Consider the following 12,087-nt stretch of genomic DNA (forward strand, 5'->3'; position numbering starts at 1 on the left):
TAAGAAAACTATATTTAAAGGAGAGAAAAGTCTCTTTTAAGTGAGAAAACCCTCTCTATCTCTATTGTGGGTGCATGCTTTTAAGATGTGTGAGGTGAAAGCTCTCTCTCTCACACACATGTGGGTGCTTTTAAGATGCTGAGGGAGGTAAGAAAACTATCTCTATTATAGGAAAGAAAAGAGGGAGGTTTGAGTAGAAATAGATAGAGAGAGACCGAGTTTCCCTTCTCACCATCGGACCCGCTCCATGCATGGAACAAGTAGTTAACCGAAAAACCCCATGCCAACACTACACGTGTTGCTCTATCCAAAGCTTGATCGACCTGACCTGGGCCCACCCACATGATCTACAAACCTTTCATTCAGGGTCCCACTACTCATACACGAAAACCACCCTATTCCAACATGTCTTAACTCGACTCCCTCTGTGTCTTTCTCTCTCGTCTGGGTTAGAAAGAGAAAGAGGAGAGAGATAGAAACATGGAGCGTCGATTTAAGATATATGGGAGTCGATTTATCACTCTATCATTTCCCTCTAAATGGTGAAAACAAAAAAAAACTAACTAGGAGAAATTTTTCTAAAATAAATAATTTTCCTGCAATCCATACATGGCCATGAGTTAGGCTTTTCTCACATGAAATACAGTTTAAAATGAAGAAAAATTGTAGAGGAATGGTATGGTTTTTGCACCATACTACGGTGCGAGAGAATCATACTAGATGTGCTTGTTGTGAGCCATAATCTGGACCATCCGTTCAGTAGTCCCTACCATGGTTCCTGATGCTCTAAGAGATTGTTAGTCTGTAGGATCCTAATTATTAGATCGACGGCTAGGATTATCTGATTTGTCTAATTTTTGGATCATAACCAATCTATGATGAGTCCTAGGTCCCACCATCTACATGCTTGGATTGAGTGGGTGCAAATGAATTTTTCTTAGAAGGAAAATTCTTTATTTTTAACATGAAAACTATTTACGGAAAATTCTCTTTTTAACAAAAACAAAAAACAACAACAGTTTTAACAGATGGACGATTAGGATCAATCATAGTTTGGGTCCCATACGTATGCATAATCAAAGACCACTGATCTTTAGACTATCATCAGCCCCAAACAAAAATCCCATCCTCAGGATTAAGGCCTACTTAGCAGATCTTTAAGTCGACCGATCTTGGTGGGTTCAATGGCAATGGGCTGGAGATGCCCTTACTACTGAGATCAACGAACCATATCATGTCAACAAGTCATATCTATGGCCTAAATAGTGACTGTCAGGGTACTACTACTACTACTACTGTGAAAATATCAGTTTCTTGTATGTATTTTATATGGACTTTTGATATACTATTCAATAGGTTGATGATTAGTTTTGGAATTCTCCTTTTAGGTTTCGGGTTTAATCCTACTTTGATCATATTTTTTTGTATTAATCTATTATCATTTTATCTTGCAAGCATTATTCTAAAGATCTAGGATTTTTTGTGGTTGTTCAATTCTCTACTACTTATAGTTAATTCTTCGTAGTTTAATGATTCAGATTGGTATCAAAGCAAGTTTGATTCGAGAAATACTGCGAGGACTTGTGGTGACATTGAAGAATGTAATCGATCAACATAAAAAGGATTGATCAATCGGAACAAACTCCGAGATTGAGATTATCATAGTCAAAATCAAGGATGGAATTACAATGAAGAACGATTTGTTCGAGTCCATAACATCGAGACTAAAGAATGAATAAGGTAGGAATATCTGAATTCCATGATAATTTCACGTAGAAGTTTCACTAAAGGAGGATCATAAATGAGAAGATTATCCCACCAATAATCAAAGTGGGGAGTGTTTGTTGACTTAAATGGTACTCCTATCACCTCTAAAGATCATCAATGGAGGAGCATGACAGTGACCTATCATTTTTTGGACAAGGTGTACCTTGGGAGTAAATTTATGTAATATCAACAACAATGGAGGATAATGAAACATTGTTTCGCATGAGATCGAAGACAGATTACAGCTGAACAAAAGCAAACCTCAGTCATACAAACATAACAAAAAGAAGGTGAGGGACCTGTTACTACTCTTTGCTTGGTTTTGTTTTCTATTAGAACCAAGTAGAAAGGTTGCCTACACTTATATATGAAATTTGATGGACCTCTTTGTAGATTAATAAATAGTTATGAATTCCTTTTCTGTTTTTGGTCTTGCCCTGCTTTGATCATGTTTTGATCAACTATTGCCGTTTTATATCTCTCTCTGACATCGTTTGTGAAGATCAATTAAGGGCTTGTGTGGTTTAATCCTTGAGAAAAAAAAAATTAACTTTTTTTTTTGGATTCCTAATACTTTACTTGCATCAGGGTTCTGTAACATTGTCTCATAGTGACACAAAGATGAAAAATATAAGTAAAGTGGCATTGTAGCCTAAACCACATGATTCACAAATAGCAAAACAAAGCTGGTTCACAAAATTCTTTATTTTCTCCTAACCCCAGCTAGATTAGACATTAGCAGTACTGAGTCCAATCACAGGCACACATATATACACATAAATATAAAACAAAAATATCAATAAACTGCACTGTTACCTGTCATAAAACTCATCTCCACGCTGAAGCAACAACCAAGATCTTTTCTTCCCACCCAAAATAAAGCGCTCCGCTTTCTTCCTTCACCTTATACCTGTCACAATACATTTTAAGCATTGACCGAATAGTCCCATTTACATAAGTACTTAGTGGGCACGCAAAAAAACCCGCCATTGCCAACCTTGCCCTCCACTTTCCCGCCACCTCATATCTCTCTATTCTATCTGCCCCCTCGCACGCCACAATATTCACTATGTCACGCGCGAGGCACTGCCTCTCAACGTTCACTCTATCAGTACTCTCTCTGGGGAGAGTCGCGTCAAGTGATTCAAACACAGCTGAATAATAATTGTAGGCCTCCACGAACCTAGGAAAAAATGGGGCAGTATTTGTGTTAATATCCTGCTCCACAAGTGTCACTAGCTTTGGATTTAAACCCTTCACCATGCGTAAAAGCCGATCCCTTTGGTTAACTGTTGAGACGCTCTCATCGGGCATGTGATGAAGCTGGAATGCAAAGTTGACAATAAGCGCCTCATTGGGCTGGCAATTTAGCATAGATGGGGTGACATCCCCAATCTTGGCAGCTAATGCTCGGAATTCGAATGGAACCCCAACCTATGTCACAAAAAAAATGAGAAATTAAAAATATCGCGAAAAAATGCAATATTTTGATTAAACAATAAAAATATGATTTTCATGATATTTGCAATTTCTCACAAGATATTGATTTTCTCGCAAATTTATTGCAATAAAGATCGAGATTAATTCGTGAGTTTTTTAATAAAAAAATCCCAAACATCCAAAAACCTTCGATCTAACCCTAATTTTGGGTTTAAAAAGTGCGTATATTTTATATTTTTAAATACTTTAAATTTTACCATTTTTTCTTGATATAAACCCAAAAAAATTAAAATAAAAATAAAATATCCCAAGATTTTCCTTTGCAGAGAAATTCCCGAGAACGATATTTGTGATAGAGACACTAACTGATTCAGCAAGCTTCTCGAGACGCTGCCCAATGATTTCCAGGCCGCCAATTGTCCGTTGAACTGACTCTGGATCATCCACCCCAGTTATCCTCACAAAGGGCAGCGGCTTATTTGGCCGAGTCGAAAGATCTTGTATGAGTGCTATGTACTGGCTTCCTTGGTTTATGTCAAAATCTATGATGTGAACTCTCTCTTCATCTTTGAATGCCTCAGATATCGCACCATTGGCTGCCATGAATCCGAATTTGAAACATGGGCAGACCTCGAAGAGGATTTGCATAGCCGAAAGCCTGTCAGAAGTCGGAGGTTCTTTGCATTTAAGAGCCTTGTAGAGGCCATGGCCCGTGGAGGCCATACGAGCCGCAAGGCCTTCCACCATGTACGCGGCAATCCTTTGAGGAGGATCACCTTGGATTGAGACTATTTGTCGGAGTTCGGTTATAAGAGCTGATGCTTCCACCATGTTTCCTTCTGATATCGCGGCCGCACTCTCGAAGAGCAACTGCTTAGGAGTCAAAGTTCTGCTCGATCGTGGCGTAGAGATAGGTAATATAGGCATTTCTGTATTGCTGCTTATGCTGCTGAGGTTTGAATCTGTGGAGGATGACTCCTTTGGTGAGTTGGGAAGTAAAAGATTTTTTATGGGCTCAGTCCATTCTCCGTAAATAGAAGTACTTTGATCAGGATCAAACATATCATCATCATTATCATTCAGGAGAACTCTCTCTAGTTCTTGAAGCTTCAATGTGATTTCATTTTCATCGTAGTCCATTCCAATATCCGGGCTTTCGCTATCTAAGTATTCTGATACAGAATGAGTCTCATGACTGGCATTGGAAAATAGTGAGGAATGTGTAGATGTAAAAAAAGAATCATAGGGATTTGGGGCAGTGATAGATGATCCTGAACTAGCCATCAGCTGATAGGAGGGGGAGCCTTGAGAATGAAATATTTGACTAGATAAAATGGTGCCGTTACTATTGCCTTTAAGTATGTAGAGGTTGGAGTCACTATATGAGGTGGAAGGTGAATCTACATAGTTGACTAAAGACATGATGGCCTTTTAAAGTAACAAAATAGTTGCAGGCACAGTTGTACTGTTAATAAGGTGGGTTACGAAGGTCATCCGGTATCCATCAATAATAATTCTTCATCTGAATTGAATGTGAATACTACCCTGATAGAGCTCTTGCAATTTTCATATTGGAGAAACTCTTTAGAGGCATGTATATTAGCTGTACAGCCTGTACCTGATGGAAACTAAATTCATTTGATGCCTCCATGTACCTGAATTCAACCATAAGAGATGAAAAATAAAACCAGTTAACCAGAGTACATCGTTAAAGTAATATGTTAAATTGTATAATATGTGCCATACACTTCTAATGTGTTTGAGCATGGTATGTAAGAAAACTTTTCCCATATTAGCATAGTTTGAACATTGGAACATAGTGCCTTCTGGCTTGACATGGTTGTGGCAGAACTCCTATAATAGTAAAGCATCCTTTAGTTTGGTACTTTGACCTTTCTTTTTTAGGGAAAGGTGAGGTATGTGCTTCTATTTGGAGAACTGAAGCTGTAGAAAACCGATAAATACCTTCTCAAATAGGATCAAACACGATTTGCGGCAAACGTTACGAAAAAAAAAAAAAGAATGCGGGAAACACAATCGCACAATGCAAGGAGACAAGATTTACGTGCTTCGGCAGTGTGCCAGTGTCCACGGGAGAAGGGTTTTGCTATTTCGGTTTAGGGTTACAAAGCTCTGCTTCTTTGCGAAGAAAACTCAAAAGAAAACTTAACCCTAATATGTGGCTTATATCAATGCCACTACATCAAAAAAATTACTGAAATCAAACTAGAAAACCTAGACCTGCTGTGCACATTAGGATCATGTATAATGCCAGAATACAAGACATCTGCACAGCAGAAGCAAATAATATAGTGGTATACATTGTGAGGTTGTAGATGGAGACAATGATTCTAACCAGAAAGCTCTAAAAGTGTCTTTATGGGGAACTGGGAATAAGGGCCATGATTCCCTGAAAGCTTGAGGGGTATATTCCCCTCCACGATCACTCCGTAGGCTTTCAATACGAGCATTATAGTGCTCAATAACATACACAGAGTTCGAAAGACTTCAAATTCTTGTTTCAGAAAAAAAATTCGCATATATCGATTAAAATAACCAGCAAAAGTAACATAGAAGCATGAACTATAAAAAGGGATGTCTCTTCTAACAACCCATTATCTTGCCTACCCCTTGCCCATCTTATTACTATCAAGGAGACTCTAACGATAGCTTTCTTCCATGGAAGGGGAAAATTACTTCTATTGCTCGTGATCACTTGAATGGCCTATTTGTAGCTCCAGTTGAGTTTGTTAAAAGAGTAGGAAGTGATTCCACGCAGAAGAAAAATGCATATTCTGGGATAAAATTCAAACCTATGAAAAATGGTTAAAGAGAGCATCTCATCATTTCCTATGCGAGTTTCACTCATGTCAAAAGTCGTTGCTCAGGTACATGATGTACCATCATCTTGTGAACTTTGGACAACACTGCACTAGTCCTATTCACAACAATCTATGACTTGTCACGCAACTCCACACAGAGCTTCATAATTGTGCAAATGAAGCCTATCTATTTTGCGTTTCTCAACAAAATCATGTGTTTGTTTGACCATTTGCTGCCATTCAAAAACCCTTCGATGAGCATGATAAGGTTCCATAAATACTAAACTTTTTTTTTTTGAAAATCTTCAATACATACTTTGATCCTCACACACCCAAAACTGCATATGTTTTCTGAGTTGCATGTGCTGTTACTTTATCATGAGGGCCTCATATCCGTAGATATGGAATCTTTGAAGCGTCCCAAACCAAAATCCACTTCCCAAGACTCCTTCAGACACTACGCTGCTGGTATCTCTAGTTGTGGCTGTGGTACGAGCCACAAACGTGGTCATGGTCCAAACATGTACTTCAATTAGTAACAAGGGCATGCCCCCATTAAGCCACAGGCCCACAACAGGAGTGCTATTAAAATCAGCATCTTGGTCAAGTGTCCTACAACATTAGTCAACGACCTGGAAAGGGGCAAGATCGTCCTCCTCAAGGGGATTCTTCTTCTGGGTTCTTACTTGTCCCTCCCATAAACACCTATCGGTAGTTGGGCTCAACAAATTCTTGTAAGGATTCAGTTTGTCGTATCATCTGCCTCAGTATGTTGTAGGATGTTAGATTGTGGGCATAGGAAACACATTGGCATGCACTGCTACCATCAATTCACTAACAACAGAACTTATAATGGAACTCATTCATCAGATAGAGGATCTCTATCTTTCAATGCCCTCTGATGCTTCTTGGGTACTAGATACAGGTACTACCCATCATTTATATGATGATTAAGTGCTATTTTGTTTTTACTCCGGCTGTCTTTGATAAGGACCTATGTTTCAGAAATCTACCCACTATAGGATGTTTTTCGAGGAATTCTCTCGTCTTTTGTGATGCAAATATATCAACAATTCACGCATTAACATGATTGTGATTCAAGATGAGTAAAAGTACTAAAATCACCATTAAAAGTATTGAAAAAGAAAGTACCTGCCGCATTCAGTCAGGAGCTGTAGTTGCATGAGCAATTTGTGGTATCAAATCAATTTCTTAAACATTATCATGGAAATGTGTGCTAAGACAATTGCATTATAGGGACCTTCCTATTAGGAATTAGGTTTTTACCAACCATATATTACCAGCCAAAATTCAAATATAAATAAAGTTAATGTATTATAGAAGAAGTAACCACTAAAGGCCTGTTTGATTTGGATATTGAGAATTGATTTTGAGTCCAAAACTGATTATTGTACTCAAAATTAAATGTAATCTTGAATACAATAATCAGTTGTGGACTCAAAATCAATTCACAAAATCCCAAACAAACAGGGCCTAATTTGTAGAGATGTATCCAATAACACAAAAGACATTAAATAAGGGGCGATGATAAATTCGCACCCCCTGTAAGATAACTCCAACCCCTTCAACGTGAATTGACGTCAACAAGAGTTAAAGCCTTCCACATACCCTCATTTAAAAGGGGGAGAATTATCCTACAAGGGGTGCAAATTTATCATTGCACTAAATAAGTCTCTAAAACAACATCTTAACCCAACTAACAAATTCCATAAAACGCAAGTTAGAAACATATAACAAGCATACAAAAAAAAATTTATCTTTCTAGCAGCTCCAAAATTTAGATTGTGGGAAAAAAATTGAAGCCTTGGACCTCCATGTAAGAATGATTAATTTAGAGAGATATCATTATAAATAAAAGGTTCATGTTAATTAAAATTGAATATTGTTGGTTCCATTTATCTTTCTTCATTTGTCAAAAAAGTGGGAAATTTTAGAAATATTTTTCCTTTCCAAAAAATTCCAGCAATCCAAACAGAGCCCAAACATATGCAACTTTCTACATATCAACACTATACAGAAATCTAAGAGCAAAAAATAATAATAATAATGATCTAGGTATAAAAAAAAAGATACCCAGATAAGCAAACACTAATAAAATCCCAGACCCATCCAAAAAAATAGAGATCCTTGCAAACCAAATAAAAATAAAACAAAATGAAACATACCCACAAAGAACTAGCATAGATCATCTGTTAAAACAGGCTGACATCCAAGAAATGGATCTGGATCATATGACCAGTGTTATGTCTTCAAAATGCCGAAATACCCAGATGAGATAATCTTAAAAAAGGGGTTAAAGAGAACAAAATAGGAAAAAAAATCTGATTTTGACTAAGGGATTGATGCTGAAAGGGCAAACAGATCAGCACAAAGAAATTTCAGAAGGGTGGTCTTTCTTCTAAAATAATGCAAGTTGTGACGTTTGGTTGGTGCAAAGGCAACAAGGAACAGAGAGTTAGAGACATTAAAAAATGGGCTACTGATATTGGCACTACCATGTTTTGATAATTACACTAACCAATCTTGTCTTTCAGTATTTAAACAGCTGTCAAAAGGTTATTACAAAAGCTATCAGAAGGCGATTAAAGAAGAAAAGACAAAATGAGTTAGTGTAACTATTAAGACGTACAGCTGTCAAAATTTATTACTAAAAGCAATGCCAAGGAGACCAACAGTACCACCGAACAAGGGTCCTACAGTGAAAATGTGCCATGTGTTTGAAGTTTTTTAAGTTTTGGTTGATTTCCCTAAACTTAAGAGTTGGATTACATCATTTGCGAGGTTGTGGCGATTAAAGAAGAAAAGACAAGATGAGTTAGTGTAATTATCAAAACGTGCCAGTGTCAGTATCAGTGCCCTAAAAATGAAAGGGGTTTTTTGCAAAATGTAGTTTTCTGATTGCTTTATTTGCAAAAACAGCCTTTCACAAGTTGCAAATCGTCATAACGTGTGATAGAATTTTGCAAATCAGCCAATCAGGTCATGTCTGACTAAAATACCCATGGTAGATGTTTTTGACTCATTGAAAAGACTAAATTGTCCTTATATGTGAAAAGACAAAACTAACACTATAAAAACATCAAAATATCCATGACAATCAACTATTATTTTAATCAAGGGCGTGTGAATATCATTTCTACACATGCTGGCATTCATATGCATGGGTGTAAAAAAGTGTGCCTACACCACCAAAACATGGCGTGCACATGCTGGCATTCATATGCAGTCTCATTCTGGGATAGTCTTGGGTGGTGTTGGGTTGGGATATCCCCCCTGTTTTGGTTGGGTCAGTTTGGTGCTTGATCCATCTGTTGCTATGTCGCTGCCCCTTTTTCGGTTTTGTTGTCTCCCTTGTTGAAGACTCTTTGGGAGCTATTTTTTCTTTGTTTCTTATTTGCTTTGTGTTTTTGAGCTATCTTGCTCTTGATTTGCCCTCTGTTTTGGATCAAGGGCTGGTCCTTCGCTCTTAATGGTGTATCCTTCTCTTATTTTAATATATCTGGTAAGGGTCTGCCTAACCCCAGCTTACCCACCCAAAAATAAATAAAAAATGGTGTGTACAGTTGTAAGCTCCGCGATATGCATGGGCTCGGGTGGAGGTCGCCGGACCTACCCATCAAAACATGAGGCAAAATGGTGGGCCCCCATTGGTATTTTGGTTCTTTTATAAGGTAATTTTCATCTTTTCACGTGCAAGGACATTTCGGTCTTTTTCAATGCGTAAAAAATATTTACCATGAATATTTGGAGCCTAGCAAATCCCTTGTCACATATTGATGGCAAGACCTGATTTTGCAAAATTGACTCAAATGTGACCCCGCTATTTACAATTTGTCAAACCAGATGACTGTTTTTGCAAATAAAGCAAAGTACAAGACTTCTTTTTGCAAAAACCTCCCAAAAAGAAAAGGAATAAAGAAAAGATAAAAGTAGGAGCAGAAAGATCAGAAATGCAACTGGGTTACTTTTGAAAGATCAGAAAGAAAGAGTAAACAAGTTTCCGTCCTCACCAAATTCTCTTCCAATTCGTCTCTGTATTTTCAACGTTGAAATTAGGAGTGCCATTATTGAAAACTAGGAGTGCAGAAATCGGTTCTCAAAAATTGTAACGAGTGAGACATGCACAAACTGATGTTGGTAGATGTACCTAAATCTAGTGGGTGGCAGTACAAGTATAACATATAAAAAGGAGAAGACTACTTTGTCTAGTGTGAAACTGTAACAAACATCAGAGTCAAAATACTGCATCTAGAACCGCAAAATTCAAGGTCATCTGTACCAACCTTGCAAGCAATTTTAAAGAAACTTCCTTTCTTTTATCTTTTGGATAAAGTACGAAAGAATTTCATTTTAAGCACGAAATTACATATGGATTGTAGTTTCAATTCTATTGTTTTTGGACTGGCGCCGTAAGTCTGCAAGACCATTTTGCCCCCTTTTCTTCTTCTGTAATTTTTTCCTATTTTTTTTTTTATCTCTACAGCCATTGACCATTGCTGCAGCTCAAAAGAGGAAAAAGAAGGAAGACGACGGAGTAAAAAAGATGAATCGATTTGAAAAATGAAAAACACTGGAAAATGGAAGATGCCAACAGATTATTAAAGAGGAAGAAGAAGAGAAATGTAAACTTGAAAATAATTGGGTTAAATTGGCATAAAATAGGGTCAGATCGATAAAATCAAGTTGAATCAACACAAAATTGGGTTGACTTGGCAAAAGATCATAAGAATTAAGGAGATCATTCTATGATTCTCATAGATCTAGGGAGAAATACATAGAAATTCAAATTCTAGGTGCAGTTTTGATAAATTCCAGTGCTAAAACTAATAATAATCAAATATCTGATATGCTAAGATCACTAGAATTCATCAAAATTCTAAAAAACTCGAAGATCTCAGAATTATCATAAAGATCTCGGATTTATTATTTACGATTGTAAATTGAAGTCTACGATCTTAAGATTCGAATTCCCTGGGAAATTTGAATTTGAATTTAAATTCCGGAGGGAATGATAAAACTTACGATCATAAGTATATAGACGAACCAAGCCTTATTGTTTGTCTATGGTAGGGATGATTTGATTGTCTTAGGATATACCGACGTGGACTTCCAATCTGACGTCGATGGCATGAATTGCTAATAATTTTCTTTAATCTCTCTTTTATTCTTCCTACACCTTCACACGCTTGAAAATTGTGACTTTGGTTTTAATTTGGGAGGAAAAAACAATATATGGTGAATTGGATCGTGGTAATAATGGTAGGCATTTTAGTTGGAAATGAATTACCATGGGGTTTGATAAATATAATTACATGAACCCTGTAAAATCAACGAAACACATCTCATTCTTTAAGATCTTTCTAGCTAAAGCACGTCCGTTCTTCTTGTTTTTTTCTTTTTGTTTTTTAACAATTACCTTGGATAGGAGAGAATGTGAGTAAATGATGCATGTAGACGAACCTAACCAGTGTTAGGATTAGACTTAGTCAATTTGATATGGGTAGATTCTTTCACTATCTTCATGAAAATTTTCTAAGGGGAGTGATATTTCCCCCCTCTGACGGATAAAATCCCCCCTTTTGGTTGCCGGGTTTTTTTTGGTTCCTGGGATTTATGTGGGAGAAAAAAAATCCCAGGAGATTGGTGGGAAAAAAGAAGTCCTAGAAATATCCTGGTAAAATAAAAATCCCATGTTTGGTTGACCGGATTATGGTGGGAAAAAAAAAACCTTTGTTTGGTTGCTTGAACTGTTGGGTAGAAAAAAATTCTTCTCAAGCTTATTTTTGGTTCCTGAGTTTATTTTTGTTCCTGGGGTTATTTTGGGATGGGATGAAAAGGCAATCATTACAAAAGTGGGATTAAAAAATTCACGACACAAGCAATCATTACAAGAGTGGGATTAAAAAAAACCTAGTGCTAAAAGGCAACCAAACATGGGACTGGACAAAAATTTTACTAAATTTTCCTGGGACAAAAATTTAACTGGCAACCAAATGGACCTAACGTTTTCCATTAAGTTTTAAAGGCAAATAAAAAC

At 37.0% G+C, this 12,087-nt stretch overlaps 1 protein-coding gene across 1 annotated transcript; it reads right to left on the minus strand.

The window, feature by feature from the left end:
• Nucleotides 1-2,398: 2,398 nt before the first annotated feature.
• On the minus strand, nt 2,399-8,476 carry LOC143889461 (scarecrow-like protein 1). Its single transcript, XM_077393672.1, has 3 exons — nt 8,216-8,476; nt 3,574-4,862; nt 2,399-3,201 (listed from the first exon to the last, which is right to left on the minus strand). Exons 2-3 carry the CDS (start codon nt 4,627-4,629, stop codon nt 2,596-2,598), a joined length of 1,662 nt encoding a protein of 553 aa, XP_077249787.1. The 5' UTR covers nt 4,630-4,862; nt 8,216-8,476; the 3' UTR covers nt 2,399-2,595.
• Nucleotides 8,477-12,087: the final 3,611 nt, after the last annotated feature.

This window comes from Tasmannia lanceolata, unplaced genomic scaffold, assembly GCF_043159265.1.
Source record: "Tasmannia lanceolata isolate RefF3 unplaced genomic scaffold, GAP_Taslan_0.1 ptg000013l, whole genome shotgun sequence".
Taxonomy (NCBI): domain Eukaryota; kingdom Viridiplantae; phylum Streptophyta; class Magnoliopsida; order Canellales; family Winteraceae; genus Tasmannia; species Tasmannia lanceolata.